Source organism: Hylobates moloch, unplaced genomic scaffold (genome assembly GCF_009828535.3).
Source record: "Hylobates moloch isolate HMO894 unplaced genomic scaffold, HMol_V3 SCAFFOLD_17, whole genome shotgun sequence".
NCBI lineage: Eukaryota > Metazoa > Chordata > Mammalia > Primates > Hylobatidae > Hylobates > Hylobates moloch.
In genome coordinates, this window is record NW_026652292.1 from 51,190,520 (window position 1) to 51,210,068 (window position 19,549).

Below are 19,549 nucleotides of genomic sequence, written 5' to 3' on the forward strand. Positions count from 1 at the left end.
TCCCAGCTACTCAGGAGGCTGAGGTGGGAGGATGGCTTGAGCCTGGAAGGCTGAGGTTACAGCGAACCGAGGTTGCTCCACTGTACTCCACCCTGGGTGATAGAGCCAGACCCAGACCTCGTCTCACCAAAAAAAAAAAAAAAAAAAATCAGGCCGGATGTGGTACCTCATGTCCATGTAATCCCAGCATTTTGGGAGGCTGAGGTAGGAGGCTTGCCTGAGGCCAGGAGTTCAAGACTAACCTTGTCAACATGGTAGGATTCTGTCTCTATAGAAAAATAAAAAATTAGCCAGTGTGGTGTGGTGATGCACACTTGTATGTCCAGCTACCCAGGAGGCTAAGGTGGGAGGATCACTTGAGCCCAGGAGTTCAAGGCTGCAGTGAGCCATGATCCTGCCACTGCACTCCAGCCTGGGCAACAGAGCAAGACTCTACCTCTTTAAAAAAAAAAAAATCATTTTTGTCATTTATAATTAAAATAGTTAATACTTGATGTAATTTTCATTTTTACATTGGTTAAGTGTGCCTGTTTTACCCACAAAACCCCTGTTCTTGAGCGCTAAAACATTCATAAGGAAAAGATTTTATCCTGTGGTCTTTATTTTTCTATTTTTACTTCTCTTTTCCAAAAGTACTTTGTTTATTGGATATCTGGTATTGCTTTAGCCACATACTGTATTTGAACGCCTAAAAAAAATTAGCAGTTGCTTTTAGGTATTGTGTTTATTTTTCTAGTGAATATGATTTTTGAAACGTTTCACACACCATATGGTTTCAGAATAACTTATTTTACATTAAAGCATGGCATCACTGCTGAAACTGGAACAGAATTTTTATCGCATATACTGTTTCAGGATAAGAAAATGAGATAATCTTACTAGAAAACAGTGACGTTTTGCTTTTTTATAGTATTTAAGCTGACTTCAGATCGTCTTTTGATTCTTGCGTTGCTATTAAAATGAGTTTCTATGAATCATGAAATTCTATAGTGTCGTATTCTCCAGTCGTAGGGGATCCTTCATTAAAACTTTGTGTATCGGCCAGGCATGGTGGTTCATGCCCATAATCTCAGCACTTTGGGAGGCCGAGGCGGGTGGGTCACGAGGTCAGGAGTTCGATACCAGCCTGGCCAAGATGGTGAAACCCCATCTCTACTAAAAATGTGCGGCGGTGGGTGCCTGTAATCCCAGCTACTTGAGAGGCTGAGGCAGGAGAATCTCTTGAACCTGGGAGGCAGAGGTTGCAGTGAGCTGAGCTGTGCCACTGCACTCTAGCTTGGGAGACAGAGCAAGACTCCTCAAAAAAAAAAAAAAAAAAAAAAAAAAAAACTTTGTATATCAAAACTTTAATTGATGTGTGTTTATGTTGGAACATAAATTGCAGATTTCCTATAAAGTAAGCTTATTAGGGTGGTAACTGTAACTTTGTCCTTCATAGACGTTTTTATAGTGTTCTTAATGTTAGAAGTGAATTGTCTCATATTTGTACAGTGTCCATAACCAATGTATAGAATGCAATTAATCAGTGAAGTAGACATAAATTAGCAGTTGGGAGGGTGTGAAATAAGAGCAAAAACCCAGATGATCTAACATGAAATCAAATCAATTTCTGCCTAGTAAATGAGGACATATGATATTTTAAACTTCTTACAGTTACAAGCAGAAATATGAAATTGTATCTTCTTGAGAATGTTTCAGGATACTTTGTGTAATCTGGTGAATAAAGCTTAGGCTTCACTTTCTGTTTTCCCTTCTTAGAGCAATGATGGAGAAGAGCGATTAGCTGTTGTTCGACTTCTAGCTAAATTGTTTGGCTCCAAAGATTCTGATTTGGCAACACAGAATCGTCCTCTTTGGCAATGTTTTCTTGGACGGTAAGAGAACATATAATTCTGTTGTTTATATTTTGGAAAATAGGGTGCCATCCACTTGATTAAAACTGTACATATCAAAACTTTCATTAATAGATGTTGGTTTCATTGTCATCTGTGTTGCCATCCTTCTTATGGAATAAATTGTAGGAAAAATTTTTTATGAAGAAAGCTTAGTATTTTATCTGTGTAACACTTTTTAACTTCTTTGTGTTAAAATAATGTCATGGCCAGGCATGGTGGCTCATGCCCATAATCCCAGCACTTTGGGAGGCTGAGGTGGGCGTATCACTTGAGAACAGGAGTTGAGGAGACCAGCCTGACCAACATGGTGTCTCTACTAAAAACACAAAAATTAACCAGGGGTGGTGACCAGCACCTGTAACCGCAGCTACTCAAGAGGCTAAGGCGGGAGAATCCTTGAACCTGGGAGGCGGAGGTTGCAGTGAGTTGAGATTGAGCCACTGCATTCCAGCCTGAGTGACAGAGTGAGACTCTGTCTCAAAAAAAAAAAAAAAGAAAGAAAGTCATTAGAATAAATAGACAGCATTGCAGTATATTCTAAGTCTTAAGATTTTTAAATCATGAAACTGAATACATACTGATCCAAATTTAGGAACCTGTGCCATTTGTCAGCCTACCAACTTTTTCATTTACTAGTGCATGTCTTTTGGGTCTGTAACTTATCTGAACACATTGTATGGTGTGTTTTAACTAATTTGGTATAATTGTATGATTTTTAAGTGGAAAATATGATTGCCCTTAACTCAGATAGTTTTTAATGTTTCTTCTCAAGAGCTTAGAATGACTAAATTCTATTTGGCTTGATAGTAGTGTTGACAAATTTATGAAATTCATGAAATTTCTCCTTGCATTCCATTTACCTGTTTTGCTTTAAAAGCTGATTGGAAAGTAGATATTTACTATTAATATTCTGGAGATGTTTGAGATTCTCCGTTATTTAGTTCAACTGATTCAGTAGTTGGTGCCAGAATTTTTCTTGATGTAAATTCACCATAATAGTTCTCTTTTTTTTTTTTTTTTTCTTTTTGAGACAGAGTCTCGCTGTCGCCCAGGCTGGAGTGCAGTGGCACGATCTCGGCTCACTGCAGCCTCCGCCCCCCCGGGGTTCACGCCATTCTCCTGCCTCAGCCTCCCGCGTAGCTGGGACTACAGGCGCCCGCCATCTCGCCCGGCTAATTTTTTGTGTTTTTAGTAGAGACGGGGTTTCACTGTGTTAGCCAGGATGGTCTCGATCTCCTGACCTCGTGATCCGCCCACCTCAGCCTCCCAAAGTGCTGGGATTACAGGCGTGAGCCACCGCGCCCAGCCAATAGTTCTCATACTAATCCTAGGTTCTGAGAAATCTCTGACAAGGCCATACTGCTATTGTAGCAGTTACTTGCCCAGAACATGCCATTTTGAAGGTCTTATAGGAATAAATGCTAAATATTTGTATAACTAAATGTGATGAGAATTTTGAATGGTGGGAATGAAGCAACTGCACTTTCAAAGTTACGGGGGAGGAATTCCGTATCGCAGGATGGACATCAAATATTTTTTGTAAATCATTTAAGCAAAAAAGGAAGGCTTCATTTTTCACTTGGGTTACTTATAAAAATGAAATCACCCGATATAAGTTTCTGACACATTATTTTACACTCACTGCTAACTGTAGTGGTGTCTCTGATTCATAGAAACAAGTCATAGTCTGCAGTATTATTTTCCATAATTATAGCGTTAAGTGTTTTGATACTTTGTAATTACTTGATCATTAATAATGTATAATTTTTCTCTGCCAGCCAGAGAATTATAAATCCTAAATGCAAGATTTTATTAACATATGAAAATTATATCTAGGTAAGAAAGTAAGAGGCTATAGACATTAAGACGTTTATTATTAAACAACTTTTGTTTACTTGGTTATTTTATGAGATCATTTCAAAAATAAAAATATTTCCAGCTATTTCAGATCACATTATTTATCATTAATCAGTATATTTTAAAAGTTGCCTAATAATCTGTTTTAAATTTGAGGGTTCCTTACCTTATCCTTAACATGTGAATTTTTTTTTTTTTTTTTTTTGAGACGGAGTCTTGCTCTGTCACCCAGGCTGGAGTGCAGTGGCGCGATCTTGGCTCACTGCAAGCTCTGCCTCCCGGGTTCACGCCATTCTCCTGCCTCAGCCTCCCGAACAGCTGGGACTACAGGCGCCCGCCACTGCACCTGGCTAATTTTTTGTATTTTTAGTAGAGATGGGGTTTCACCGTGTTAGCCAGGATGGTCTCCATCTCCTGACCTCGTGATCCACCCGCCTTGGCCTCCCAAAGTGCTGAGATTGCAGATGTGAGCCACCACGCCCAGCCAACATGTGCATTTTTGAGTCTACATATTGTATGTTAATTGAATTCTTACGTATACTAGACCTTTAAAAGAGCATTGTAATACAAGTTGGTGCTGGCCAAAAGAAACTTACATGGTGAGACAGTGCAACACACTTTTTTTTTTTTTTTTTTTTTTTTGAGACAGAGTCTCACTGCATCGCCCAGGCTGGAGTGCAGTGACGTGATCTCTGCTCACTGCAACCTCTGCCTCCCGGGTTCAAGCAATTCTCCTGCCTCGGCCTCCTGAGTAGCTGGTATTACAGGCACCATGCCTGATCTAGTAACACATTTTCTGCACTCATCTTTGAACTTACAGATCTGCCCCTTATATATGGTTTGCTCTCTACCTCAAGTTCCCCAGTGTTTGTCTCATATAAACCTTTCTTTCGTCTTGTTTTGTTTTGTGACAGGGTCTGTTACCCAGGTTGGAGTGCAGTGGCGCAATTATGGCTCACTGCAGCCTCGACCTCCTGGGCTCAAGCAGTCCTTCCATCTCACCCTCCCAAGTGGCTGGGACTACAGGCGAATGCCTCCATGCCCGGCTAATTTTTGTGTTTTTTTGTAGAGACACGGCTTTGCTGTGTTTTCAAGGCTGATCTTGAACTCCTGAATGCTTCCTGAGTAGCAACTGGGACTACAGCAGCATGCTACCATGTCTGCCTAATTTTTGTATATTTTGTAGAGACAGAGTTTTGCCATGTATGCAAGGCTGGTCTTAAACTTCTGGCCTCAAGCAATCCACCTGTCTCCGCCTCCCGAAGTGCTATGATTACAGGTGTCAGCCACCGTGCCTGGAATCTCCTATAAACTTATTCTTCAAACTGATGTTGTGTTTTGAATGTTTTTTACTTTGTAGCATAATATTAAGCTCTCAGATTTTAACTCCATAAAGGGTATAGTTTGGGTTGAGGGATGTGATTGTTTATACTGTTTTTTGTTAGTTTTAGCATGGTAAAGAAATTCTGTTTATGAAAATGTTTTTGTGAAATTGTGTCCTTTCACCTTATAGTGTACTTTATATTCTTCCTTCAGAATACCTTAGCTCATAACAAATTTTCTAATCAGTAACTATTGTTGTGTATAAGTATTTTCATGTTAGATATACCTGATTTGAGAGTAATTATTTTGTCTTACAATTAATGTTTAGCAATCTTTTTCTATATAGATTTAATGACATTCATGTTCCTGTGAGATTAGAAAGTGTGAAATTTGCCAGTCATTGTTTAATGAATCACCCAGATTTAGCAAAGGATCTCACAGGTAAGCTAGCTGGTTTATTACAGATATTAGCATAATCATACAACTATATTGTAGATATGACTTGTGACCTAACTTCACTTTCCAAGTAGGTTTTAACTCTGGTATGGTCTCGGGTTTTCATTTGTTGTGCACTAAGAAATGATTTCATGTTCATGTAATAAAATTACATTTAAAATCTCCTTGTTTGTTTATTTTAAGAGAAAGGCTTTCACTCCTGGGCTCAAGTGACCTCTCACTTTGACATCCCGAGTATTACAGGCGGGTGCTACAATGTCCAGCTTAAAATCTTCATATTTTAATCCTTTGAAATTTTTTGAAAATCATAATTTAAGGAAGTAGGGTATTTCTTAAGACATTGGATTTGGGTAGAAATCATTGTGTCTATTTAATTAAATATAGTGGCATTTAATAATAAGTGGGAGCATGATTATCTTCTGCACTAGACTAGAATTTTTCATTCTTTTGAATCTAGAGCATTTAAATCTACCTGTTTGGTAGCAGCACATAAGTGGTTTTTATCAACAGGCTGTTATTTACCAAAAAGAACAGGGGAAACAACATTTTTTTTGTTTAGATATAGTTTGTATTATAAATTATTTAAGAATTTTTAAAGAGATTATGAAATATTCTGATTTTATATTGTGTAATTTGCAGGTATATACCTATCAGCTAAATTGCCATAAGCATTTTCACTGTTTTTCTTTTAAGCCTTTTAATTTGTGACTGAAATTCAAGCTGACACAGATCAGATACTGCATTGTGAGTTGACTTTTCCAGGATAACTGATGAAAATACATTATTAAAATGTAACTATGGGCATGGTGGCTCACGCGTGTAATCCCCTGCACATTGGGAGGCCAAGGCAGTGCATCACTTGAGGCCAGGAGGTCAAGACTAGCCTGGCCAACATGGTGAAACCCCATCTCTACTAAAAATACAAAAATTAGCCAGGCATGGTGGCAGATGCCTGTAATCTAAGCTACTCGGAGGCTGAGGTATGAAAATTGCTTGAACCTGGGCGGCGGAGGTTGCAGTGCACCCAGATCGCTCTGTTACACTCCAGCCTGGGTGACAGACTGAGACTCTGTTTCAACAACAAAAAATAAAAATAAAAAAGATGTAACTGTGAGGTCTTTTATTTTATTTTATTTTATTTTTGATACAGGGCCTCACGCTGTTACCCAGGCTGGAGTGCAGTGGCTTGGTATTGGCTCACTGCAGCCTTGACCTCTGGGCTCAAGTTATCCTCCCTCCTTAGCCCCCCAAGTAGCTGGCACTGCAGGGGCGGGCCACTACACTTCTGGCCAATGAGTTTTTTTATTTGGTAATTTTTGTAGAGATGGGGTTTTGCCATGTTGCCTAAGCTGGTATGAACTCTTGAGCTTGTGCGACCTGCCTGCCCCAGCCTGCCAAAGTGCTGGTATTACAGTTGTGGGCCACCACACCTGGCCAACTTTGGAGTTTTAAGTGCAGGTTTGTGATTACAGTAGAGTACTGCTGCTGTAAAAATAACATGATTTAATTTCATGCCATATTTTACAAACATTGCTTTAGCATGGACAAAAACTTAATGTATTTCTGTTCTTTTCTTGCCATTCTAAATCATGACAAATTACATAGCTAACATTTAGCCTAAGTTTTTTTCTCTTATTACAGAATATTTAAAGGTTAGATCACATGATCCAGAAGAAGCTATTCGTCATGATGTTATTGTTACTATAATAACAGCTGCCAAGAGGGACCTGGCCTTAGTAAATGATCAGCTGCTTGGCTTTGTGAGGGAAAGAACACTGGATAAACGGGTAAAATCTGAGGCATTTTATTCTTCTGTACTTTGCTGTTTAAATTGCTAAATACAATTGGGTATCATTTTCTGTTACATTTAATGTCTTTCTGTGTGAAAATCAAATTAATAACAATGATAAAGAGCTCCTAATTCTTTTATTTTTATTTATTTATTTATTTTTTTTGAGACGGAGTCTCGCTCTGTCACCCAGGCTGGAGTGCAGTGGCGCAATCTTGGCTCACTGCAAGCTCCGCCTCCCGGGTTCACGCCATTCTCCTGCCTTAGCCTCTCCGAGTAGCTGGGACTACAGGCGCCCGCCACCGCGCCCGGCTAATTTTTTGTATTTTTAGTAGAGACGGGGTTTCACCGTGGTCTCGATCTCCTGACATCGTGATCCGCCCGCCTCAGCCTCCCAAAGTGCTGGGATTACAAGCGTGAGCCACCGCGCCCGGCCACCTTTTGAGATCTTAAGCATGGGTTTCTTTTCTATCATACCTTCCTAAGAGAACCACTAAGTTAATCAAAATTTTACCTTTTTATTTACACGATGAGTTTCAAAAGAATAGTGATTGATCATCTATTCTTATAGTTAACATTTTCAGATATGACTTTCTTGAATACTTAGCTGGGTCTGCCATTCATTGAATTAAAGAATATCACTTCCTAAGAAAGTGACATTTACATATTGATGTGCCAAGCTAAGGACAATAATGATGGTTATATGTTTAGTTATTTTTCCTGTGATTTTCTCCATTTGATGCAGTTGAAAACATGGATTGCCGGGCGCGGTGGCTCACGCCTGTAATCCCAGCACTTTGGGAGGCCGAGGCGGGCGGATTACGAGGTCAGGAGATCGAGACCATCCTGGCTAACACGGTGAAACCCCGTCTCTACTAAAAATACAAAAAATTAGCTGAGCGTGGTGGCGGGTACCTGTAGTCCCAGCTGTTCGGGAGGCTGAGGCAGGAGAATGGCGTCAACCTGGGAGGCGGAGCTTGCAGCGAGCCGAGATCGCGCCACTGCACTCCAGCCTGGGCGACAAAGCAAGACTCTGTCTCAAAAAAAAAAAAAAAGAAAGAAAAGAAAACATGGATTGATAAGGAAAAGTAGTGCTAAGAATACAACTAACGAATAGGTTCAGGTGTAAACAAGAGATAGATGTGTAGGGCAGGCTGATTAGGCCTAACGTTTCTGGCATGTTTCATGATTCCCTTGCAACATACTATTATTTTATTTGAGGTGTAGTTGAAAATTACTTTCATCTGCAAATGATTATTATAATTTCAGGGTAGAAAAGTAATTGGTTTTGGTTTTAAAATATAGAAAGAGGTATTCTTTAAGTTTTTACTTTTAAAATTGTCATAGGAGCCAGATGTTTAAAAAACAGCAGATACCTTTTAAGTTGTTCAACAGTGTTAGTAATTTTAACTTTGAAGATTTTTTTTCCTGGGCTTTAATTTAAATGAAATGACTCTCCCCCTAGTGGTTATTTGGCATTCCTCCCTTCCCCCCTTTAAAAAGTTTCACTACTATTACAGTTTTTTCATAGTTTCAGAAAGTTGAATAAATGAATCTTCCTAACTGAAACTGTACAGTGTGGTAACAGTAACACCTACTGGATATTTTCTGACCCAGATTTTGGTTTAATAAGTTAGATGACCTTGGTTATAGCCTCTAGAAATTTGGGAACAGGATTTCATCTTAAGATTTTATTGCTTGTTTTTTTTTTTTTATTTTATGTAAGAAATGTCAAAAGGCTTTTGCTAACCTGTTACATAGGAACAAAGTGTTATTCCATCTAATAAGTGGCCTAAAAAATGGAAAATGATACAAAAAATTTATAAAGAAGTATTGACTTAAATACACCAAAGATAATATACTCCCACCCACCCCTCTTTCTTAGAGGTGGTGTGTTACTATGTTACCCAGGCTGAACTCGAACTCTTAGATTCAAGTGATCCTCTTGCTTCATTCTCCTGAATAGCTAGTACTACAGGCTCCCACCACCACACTCAGCTGCTGCTGCTGCTTTTTTTTTTTTAATACATAGATATCTTTTTTTACTTTTATTTTTCTTACATCTTATGATGACCCTCATTCTAAGTTTTTATGGTCTCCTTTCCTGTCTCTTCTCTCACAACCTTTCTTTCCTACCCTATTAAACCTTCTCAACCTCTAAAAGTCCCAAAGAATCTTCTGCTAACTAGCTAAATCGTTTGCCTTTTAGGTTTGCAATGTAAGGAAGTTCACTTACAGTGATCACTAAGGTTTTTGTTTTTTGTTTTTTGTTTTGAGACAGGGTCTCACTTTGTTGCCCTGGCTTGAGTGCAGTGGTGTAATCTAAGCTCACTGCACCCTCCTCTTCCCAGGCTCAGGCGATCCTCCCACCTCAGTCTCCCAAGTAGCTGGGACTACAGGTGTGCGCCACTACACTTGGCTAATTTTTGTATTTTTTGTAGAGATGGGGTTTCACCATGTTGCCCAAGCTGGTCTCGAACTTCTGGGCTCAAGGGATCTGTACCTGCTTCCACCTCCACCTCCCAAAGTGTTAAGATTACAGGCATGAGCCTGTTCTCTCTTTTGGGAACTCTTTAATTTGATGTTGTTGGACTGATAGTTTAATTTTCTTATCTTTTTTTTTTACTTCATCTCCATTTTTAATTTCCAAAAGCACCTCTCGTTATCTAATTTTTCTGTTTTTTCTTTTCTTTTTTATTTTTTTAATCAGTTTCCTCAGATTGAATCATTAATTTTTCTAACTTCCTTTCTCCCTGCCTCCTTTCCTTTTTTCTTCCCTCCTTTCCTTTTCTTCTTCCTTGCTTTCTTCCCTCCTTTTCTCCCTGCCTCTCTCCCTATCTTCCTTCCCTTCTTCATCAGAGGAATTGAGTCTTATTTTATGGTGTAAAATCTTATCTCCCTAAGAATATTTGAAAGTGTCTTTTACTGCCTGTATTATCTCTGTTTCCGCTGAGTCCTGTTTTCCTCCTCTGGCCTGTTTGTTTTGGTCCCTCTCTTTACTGTTGAAAGCGTTCCTCAAAAGTCTGATGATCCTTGAATAGTTGGTCAGTTTTTGTTGTTGTTGTTGTTGTTGTTGTTGTTGAGACAGAGTCTCACTCCGTCGCCCAGGCTGGAGTGTAGTGGCGCAATCTTGGCTCACTGCAACCTCCGCTTCCTGGGCTCAAGTGATTTCCCTGCCTCAGCCTCCCAAGTAACTGGAATTACTGGTGCGTGCCACCATGGCCGGCTAATTTTTGTGTTTTTAGTAGAGACCGGGTTTCACCATGTTGACCAGGCTGGTCTCGAACTCCTGACCTCAGGTAATCTGCCCGCCTCGGCCTCCCAAAGTGCTAGGATTACAGGTGTGAGCCACCATGCCCGCCCTTGGTCAGATTTTTAACTGAATCACTGAACAGCTGATTGGAAGCTCTGTGTGAGTCTGCAGGTTTTGTCAGCTTGTGAGAGTATTTTTAGATTCACTGGGTAGTCAGCCAGCTCAACTCCTAGATTCACTACAATTTTAGATTTACTAGGATTTTAGATTCACTGGGTAGTCAGTTCCCCAAGTCCTGAGCTCAAGCAATCCACCTGCCTTGGCCTCCCACAGTGCTGGGATTACAGGCATGAGCCACTGTGCCTGGCCCAGAATTCTTGATAGTGAACTTTGTTCTTATCCGAAGTTAACATCTAAAAGGATGTAACTGGCAATTAAAACATTCCAGATAATAGGGGTTTTGTTTGCAGGTGGACTGTAATCACTTCTAAAACTTGGTGAATTTTCTTTGAATAGGATCAAATGAAATCTCCCATAAGGTTATTACTAGTTTTCAAGGGAAATAAAAAATCAGTAACCTGTAGTTCTAGCTACTCAGGATGCTAAGGCAGGAGGATCACTTTAATCCAGGAATTTGAGACCAGCCTAGGCAATGTAACGAAACCCCATTTCTTCAAAAAGAAAAAAGTAGCAATATTTGCATTGGAAAATTTCTAAATAGGAACAGATTCAAAATTGTTTGTAGGCCGGGCGCGGTGGCTCACGCCTGTAATCCCAGCACTTTGGGGGGCCGAGGCAGGTGGATCATGAGGTCATGAGATCGAGACCATCCTGGCTAACAGGGTGAAACTCTGTCTCTACTAAAAATATAAAAAATTAGCCGGGTGTGCGGGCGCCTGTAGTCCCAGCTACTTGGGAGGCTGAGGCAGGAGAATGGCTTGAACCGGGGAGACGGAGCTTGCAGTGAGCCAATATCGTGCCACTGCACTCCAGCCTGGGCGACAGAGTAAGACTCCGTCTCAAAAAAAAAAAAAAAAAAAAAAAATGTTTGTAAAGCCTCTTTTGAAGAGAAATAGTGTGCCAGTTTATAAAGGCACACAGAAGACTGTACAACCTAATGAAGCCAAGGCAGTCTTTGGAGATTAGTACAGAGTTTTGTTATCTTGCTCATCTAATACATTTTGTGCTTTTTAGTGGCGAGTAAGAAAAGAAGCTATGATGGGTCTGGCTCAGCTTTATAAGAAATACTGTCTTCATGGTGAAGCAGGAAAGGAAGCTGCAGAGAAAGTCAGCTGGATAAAGGACAAACTTCTGCATATTTATTATCAGAACAGCATTGACGACAAGTGAGTTTAATATGTTGGTAGAATGGTTGAGTATAAAACTACTTTTTACTTAAAAAAATCTATTTAATATTTTAGTAATTTCTTATTTTTATGTATTTACTTCATAAATAAAATTAAGTTTATTCAGCTTGATTAGTCATTTATTTCTAAGTTTAGAGATAACTTTTTACATGTTTTTATATACTGTGTTTAAACAAGACTGTCCACAATTATAAGGTAGCCTTATAATATGAAATAGGCATGGACTTTGGAGTTAGAGACCAAATGTTCACTCTGCCCTTTATTAGATGTGTATTCTCACACAGGTTCATTAACGTCTTGTGCACTTCAGTTTTATATAAAAAGGAATAATAATAGTGCCTTTCCTACAGGATTATCATGTAGATTAAATAAAATAATGAATGTAAAGCATCCTAGCCCAATGTGTGGCAAGAGAGCGCTATTCAGTTAACTATTAGTTACTTTCCTTTTTACACCACTACCAATAGGGGAATTACTAAGTTGTTTTCGTTTTATGAATATTACTTATAATTCTATATTGGATCATACAAATGATACTTGGTGTGTGCAGAATAGTTTCCATTGTTTTGTTTCATTAAACTAACTTCTTTGGCATCACTGGATATGTACTTCATTTGTTAATTAAGAGACCTTGTGTATTCTTAATCCAGTGATATTAAATAATAGAAGCAAGAAGATACAAGCAAAAGGTACTAGCAAGAAGGATATTCCAATATTGGTAAGGAATTTAGATTATGGAGAGAACAATGATCAGATGTACACAGGAAAAACTACATTTTCGGAAGTAATAATGAAGGAGGATCCCCGTTTTTAACTAAGTGACAAAATGAGAAATGGGCTGAACTGTAATCAGAGGAAATTAATGAGTTTCTTGAGAATTAGCTCTACCGCAGATCATAGCTTTATATGTTGCGTTAATGAATTTGCTCTTGTTCTAGACTGCTGAAGAAGAATAGGTGGAACAGCCTAGCACCTTGTGTTTAGGAATAACATTTAAACCTTCTAGAACGAATGTTTCATACTGATAAATTATAAAGCCACAGACAGTAACCGTGTCTCTAAAGCTAAACTGTACTGAAAGTTTTCCAAGGAAGGAAGTCATTATAAACTGATATCTTCCATTGTACGTGCACACATAGCTATTACCTTGATATGGTACCCTGGCACAAGATGGTTAAAACTTAAAATGTTGGCTGGGTGCGGTGCCTCATGCCCGTAATCCCAGCACTTTGGGACACTAAGGCGGGTGGATTGCCTGAGCTTAGGAGTTCCAGATCAGCCTTGGCAACATAGGGACACCTTGTCTCTTCAAAAAATATAAAAATTAGCCGGGCATGGTATCACGCGCCTGTAGTCCTAGCTACTGGAGAGGCTGAGGTGGGAGAATCGCTTGAACCTGCGAGGCAGAGGTTGCAGTGAGCCGAGGTCGCACCACTGTACTCCAGCCTGGGTGACAGAGCAAGACGCTGTCTCCAAAAAAAAAAAAAAATTGCTTCTTAACAATAGAATAATTGTGTCACTTAGGTTTTTTTTGTTGTTGTTGTTATTTCCTAGACTGTTGGTAGAGAAAATCTTTGCTCAGTATCTTGTCCCCCACAACCTGGAAACAGAAGAGAGAATGAAATGCTTATATTACTTATATGCTAGTTTGGATCCAAATGCTGTAAAGTAAGTTACTTTTCAAATAACTGCTGTATTTCCTAAGGATTTCATAAAATTACTTCATCTTATCTAATTAGTTATTATTGATTGGAGTGTTGCTGCTTCTATAGTTGAATCAAGAACCTCAGGTAAATATTTATAGACAAAATATTATGATTTATGTTCAGGTTATTCTTATATGTGTAGGCGTGTTTGGCAGCCAGGTCAGTAGTAGGATGGTTTCAAGTGTTCAAATAAATGACCACATCAAAATACCTGTGGCTAGTGTCTAAAACTACTGGTGCTTTATCCTTCCAGACTAAATATTAAGCCTAATAACTGAATACTGATTCTTTGTTGGGTGAACATACTCAGATCTTCTCTGTGTGGGATGGTCCAACTGAATTATTTTCAGACTGAAAGGGATCGCTATTGATATTTTTACTCAGATAACCAGCATAATCAAACTGTCCCAGGCCAACCAAGATGTGTGGTTATTTCACTTTAATAGATCTTTTTTAAAGTAAATGTTACAATATATACATATATTATGTTGTACATCATAGTATATGTAATTTTTGTCAAAAATACACAAAGTAAATGAGTGATGTCATTAAGAATTCTGATCTGAAGATGGAAGGATCTTTTCAGCCTAGAAGCTTGACCATCCTGGGCAACGTAGTGAGACTCTGTCTTAAAAAAGAGAGAGAATTTTGAGTTAGGAATTTGACAGTTTGCCATTGTGGCTTCTTCAAGTGTTCCTGCATTGTTAGATTAAGACTGCATTTTTAGGCTGGACGTGGTGGCTAGCCCCTGTAATCCCAGCACTTTGGGAGGCCGGGGCAGGCAGATAATTTGAGGTTAGGAGTTCAAGACCAGCCTGGCCAACGTGGTGAAACCCCATCTCTACTAAAAATATTAGCTGGGCGTGGTGGTGCACGCCTGTAATCCCAGCTACTAGGTAGGCTGACGCCGGAGAATTGCTTGAACCCAGGAGGCAGATGTTGCAGTGAGCCGAGATTATCCCACTGTACTCCAGCCTGGGCAACAGAGTGAGACTTGTCTCAAAAAAAAAAAAAAAAAAAAAAGAAAAGAAAAAAAGACTGTCATTTTGGCAGAAATCTGATTAAGATAATGTTGTATCGTGGTTACTAATCCCTTTCCTTGCTTGAGGTTTTGATGTTTGTTTGCATTTCAAAATATCTGACAAAGAGTGCTTAGAGATTAGTAATTTCTCAGAGGTCATATGGGCACCTGGAAATATGGATGGGATTTCTGAGAGAAGAAAATCTGTGTTCCTGGAGAGAGAAAAGTTTAGAATAAACACAATAATGTAAATTTTGGCATCTTGAATCTGCATCATTTTTGATACTTCATTTTTCAAAATAGTCTATAGTGCTTCATGTATATGCCTTAGCCTTTTTAATAAGGCCTTCATGATTTGATCTGTGTCTGTGGAATGCTCCAGCTTCCTTATGCTCCACACATATGCCCTGTGCTCCAAGCGTATACATGTTTTTCAGTTTGTTGTATGTCCCTTGCACTTTGAGATTTTCTTTCCTTGTACCAGAACTTTCTAGGTACCTGTATTTAGTACATCTTTCAATCTCTTTATTACCTATTAATCTTTCTAAACCTCTCAAATATTTTCATAAGAAGGCTTATATTTACCATTTGTACTAAATTGTTTTAAATCCTAATAAATATATTTCCTGGTATTTAAACCTTTAGGTAGATGTAGAAGAATGGTGTATATACAGCATGGAACAAGAAAGGTTGTAAAGCTGAATAATTTCCAGTATTGTTATGTAGTGTGTGTTTTCATATTCATAACTTTACAGAGCTCTCAATGAAATGTGGAAGTGTCAGAACATGCTTCGGAGCCATGTACGCGAACTATTGGATTTGCACAAGCAGCCTACAGTAGGTTCATGATTTGTTTAAATTCATAGTTTATTGTAGTCACTGTTCAGATTTTCTGTAGTTCTACATAATGAAGCAAGGAAAAAGTATCTCAGTTGTTTTATTTTCCAAATGTCAGTTAAATATAATTTCTGTAGTTGTCCAAGCTAATGGTGTTTTCTAGTTTATATAAAGTTTTCAGACACTAAGAGTTTATATATAGTTAATCAATTTTCAAATAATTAGAATTAAATTTTGAGACAAAATTACATTAGACATCATATTTCTTTTTCACTGCATGATTCATGGTCTCTCAGTGTAGAGTGAATATCAGATATCAATCCTATAAATATGCCAATAGCAAACTAAAAAAGACAAGCCGTTAAATTTTTGCAAGGTGGGGGAAAAAAAACTTTACATTTTTAAGTGTGTTCACTAGAATAGGTGTTCTTAACCAGGGACCATATAAACAGACCCCTCAAGGACACATGGATGCTGGAACAGGGGTGGGCAAACTTTCTTTTTTTTTTTTTTTTAAATGCACAGGATCTTACTCTGTTGCCCAGGCTGTCACATAGTGGCACGATCACAGCTCACTGCAGCCTCCATGTCACTGGGCTGAGGTGATCCTCCCACCTCAGCCTTCTGAATAGCTGGGACTACGGGTGTGCACCACCATACCCAGCTGGGTTTTGTATGTTTTTTGTAGAGGTGAGTTTTCACCATGTTGCCCAGGCTGGTGTCAAAATCCTGGGCTCATGCAGTCCACCTGCCTAGGCCTCCCAAGTTGCTAGGATTACAGGTGTGAGATACTGCACCCAGCCTCGCAAACTTTGAAAATAAATCAACAGATAGCAAAAACATATTTTGCAAGGCATAGAGTCTGTGGTCAGATATTCAACCCTGCCTTTGCAAACTTAGTCATACACGATAAGTAAATGAATGGACATGACCATATTCCATCGAAACTACTAACAAAAACAGGTAGCTCATGGGGGCATAGTTTTCTAACTTTTGAACTGAATTATTCAAATTTAGTATAAATTAAAACTAATAATAAAGTAATGCTTTATGGGATACAGGAAAGGGAAGTACGTTTTAGAAAGGAGGTTTTCCTGAAGGTATTTAAGTAATGGGCCACAAAGTAGCTAACAGAACTCTATTGCAGAAAAAAAAGTTTCTCCTCTTTATATTTTTAGTTAATTTTTTGTGGCATGTAATTTCATAGTAATTCTGATATGATAAGTTTACATGTTGATTGCTTCATTGATCTTTTTTCAGTCTTCTGGCAATGTAACTTTCTTGTGAAAGTTGTATACTTGTGGTTTTTTAAGTACCTTCCTCCCAACATCTCCTTTACTTCTATTTGTCTTAATAGTTGCTACTACATAATTCTTTGTTGTTAGTTTAGTGTATATATGTGGTAAAACCATTTTCCATTGAGCAGACTGTGATGAACTTTTTTTTTTTAACATCATGAAAAATGTACAGTAATGAGTATTGATTTTTGTTACGGAAATTTGTTAACACATATGACTGGTTGTTCTTCTGTTTCTGTTTTAAATTTCAGTCAGAGGCTAACTGTTCTGCCATGTTTGGAAAACTGATGACCATAGCAAGTGAGTATGTTTATTTACTCACTAAACATGTAGTAAACATAAATACAGACAAAGTATTTACCCAGTGGGACTATTGATTTAATGTTAAGTAAAAGAAAACAATCTTTATCTTAATTTTTGTTTCTAAGAACCAGTTAGGCTGATTTTCTTTTAGTGGCTCCACAATATTTTCATGGCACCTGTTTTTAGCTTAGTAGAATAGTTTTTTTTTTCCTTCTCTAATATTGATTCTCTTTTAATTTTATAGAGAATTTGCCTGACCCTGGGAAAGCACAAGATTTTGTGAAGAAATTTAACCAGGTTCTTGGCGATGATGAGAAACTTCGGTCTCAGTTGGAGTTATTAATTAGCCCAACCTGTTCTTGCAAACAAGCAGATATTTGTGTGGTTAGTAAATCATACTTTACACTTTTTCTCTAGCTTTACTTACAGAAATATGTATTTCATTAAAGTCTGTTTTACATACAGTGATTTGTGTAAATTTAACAATATTGTGAGCTCTGAATTACTTTGGAGTATATCTGTTGTCAAGTTAATTCTCTATTTACCATTCACTCTCAGCCACATTCCAGGAAAATAACTAAAGAACTAAGCCAGGGAGATTGGTCTTAGGAATTTTACAAGATAAAGTACTTTGTACTTAGTAGACATTCATTGAGTAATTGATAAGTATTTTCTGAATGCTTGTGTGCATGAGCATTTCTTTCATGTATTAGAATGGAAATAATCGTTGTCAATAAATTAGTAGTAGTAACATTGCCATATATCTGGTTTCATTTACAGATAAAGTAAATTCCTATCTAGACTTCTTCATTCTACTCTTGAACTCATTTCATATAAAACCAATATGCTTAAAGCTATCAGGAGGGAAAACTTATGCATTCATTTATTCAGCTCTTTTTTTTCATCAGATAGTCTTCCTTTTGTCACCCAGGCTGGAGTACAGTGGCACAATCATAGTTCACTACGCCTTAAAGTCCTGTGCTCGTGTGAATCCTGTACCCCAGCCTTCTGAATAGCTAGAACTATTGGCACACGCATCCACGCCCAGCTAAGTTTTTAAATTTTTTTGTAGGCCGTGCTCATTGGTTCAAACCTGTAATCCCAGCACTTTGGGAGTCCAAGGCGGGTGGATCACCTGAGGTTGGGAGTTCGAGACCAGCCTAGTCAACGTGGTGAAACCCCATCTCTACTAAAAATACAGAAATTTGCCAGGTGTGGTGTTACATGCCTGTAATCTGAGCTACCCAGGAGGCTGAGACAGGAGAATTGCTTGAACTTGGGAGGTAGAGGTTGCAGTGAGCCGAGATCATGCCACTGCGCACCAGCCTGGGTGACAGAATGAGACTGTCTCAAGAAAAGGAAAAAATAAAAATTTTTGTCTCTATGTTGCGCAGGGTGGTCTTAAACTCCTTCATGTGATCTTCTCACCTCACTGCAACCTCCACCTCCTGGGTTCAGATGATTTCTTGTGCCTCAGCCTTCCGAGTAGTTGAGATTACAGGCATGCGCCATCACATCTGGCTAATTTTTTTGTATTATTAGTAGAGATGGGTTTTCACCATGTTGGCCAGGCTGATCTTGAACTCCTTACCTCAGGTGATCCACCCACCTCGGCCTCCCAAAGTGCTGGGGTTACAGGCATGAGCCACACACCCAGGCAAAAGATTATTGATGTATCTAAAATGGTATACTGCATAACAACATTTTGGCCAAAGATAAGACCACATATATTTTGGGAGTCTCATAATATTATAACAGAACTCAGGTTGATAGGTGTAGCAGACTACCATGACACATGTATACCTATGTAACAAACCTGCACATTCTGCACATGTATCCCATAACTTGAAGTATTAAAAAAAAAAAAAGATTGTAACGGAACTGAAGGATTCCTATCACCTAGTGACATCTTGGTGATCCTGACCCGGCGTAGCCCTAGGCTAATATGTGTGGTTGTATCTTAGTTTTGCGCAAAAAAAGTTTTAAAACTTTTTTTTTTAAACAGGGTTTTGCTCTGTCACCCAGACTGGGGTGCAGTGATGTTATCATGGCCCACTGCATCCTCAGCCTCCTGGGTTCACGTGATCCTCTCCCTTCAATCTCCTGAGTAGCTGGGTCTATAGGCACATGCCACCATGCCCAGCTAATTTTTTATTTTTTGTAGAGACAGGGTTTCTCCATGTTGTCCAGGCTGGTCTGGAACTCCTGAGCTCAAGAAACCTACCTGCCTCAGCCCCACAAAGTATTGGGATTACAGGTGTGAGCCACCACATGCAGGCAAAAAAATTTCTAATAGGAAGAAGCTAGTAGAATAAGGATATAAGGAAAGAAAACATTTTGTGTACAGCTGTACACAAAATATGTTTTAAGCTAAGTGTTACTACAAAAGAGTCAAAAAGCTGAAAAAAAAAAAAAAAAAAAAAAAAAAAAAAAAAAAAAAAAAA

At 38.6% G+C, this 19,549-nt stretch overlaps 1 protein-coding gene across 3 annotated transcripts in view; it reads left to right on the top strand.

Moving 5' to 3' along the window:
• Positions 1 to 19,549, top strand: part of PDS5A (PDS5 cohesin associated factor A) — a 170,916-nt gene that overhangs the window by 70,218 nt on the left and 81,149 nt on the right. For all 3 annotated transcript variants that reach the window (XM_032136154.2, XM_058429989.1, XM_032136155.2), the window contains exons 9-16: positions 1,759 to 1,874; positions 5,422 to 5,516; positions 7,173 to 7,318; positions 11,768 to 11,919; positions 13,495 to 13,608; positions 15,423 to 15,504; positions 17,054 to 17,102; positions 17,350 to 17,489. In XM_032136154.2, the coding sequence (XP_031992045.1) occupies positions 1,759 to 1,874; positions 5,422 to 5,516; positions 7,173 to 7,318; positions 11,768 to 11,919; positions 13,495 to 13,608; positions 15,423 to 15,504; positions 17,054 to 17,102; positions 17,350 to 17,489 (894 nt within the window). The remainder of the gene's footprint in view (positions 1 to 1,758; positions 1,875 to 5,421; positions 5,517 to 7,172; positions 7,319 to 11,767; positions 11,920 to 13,494; positions 13,609 to 15,422; positions 15,505 to 17,053; positions 17,103 to 17,349; positions 17,490 to 19,549) is intronic.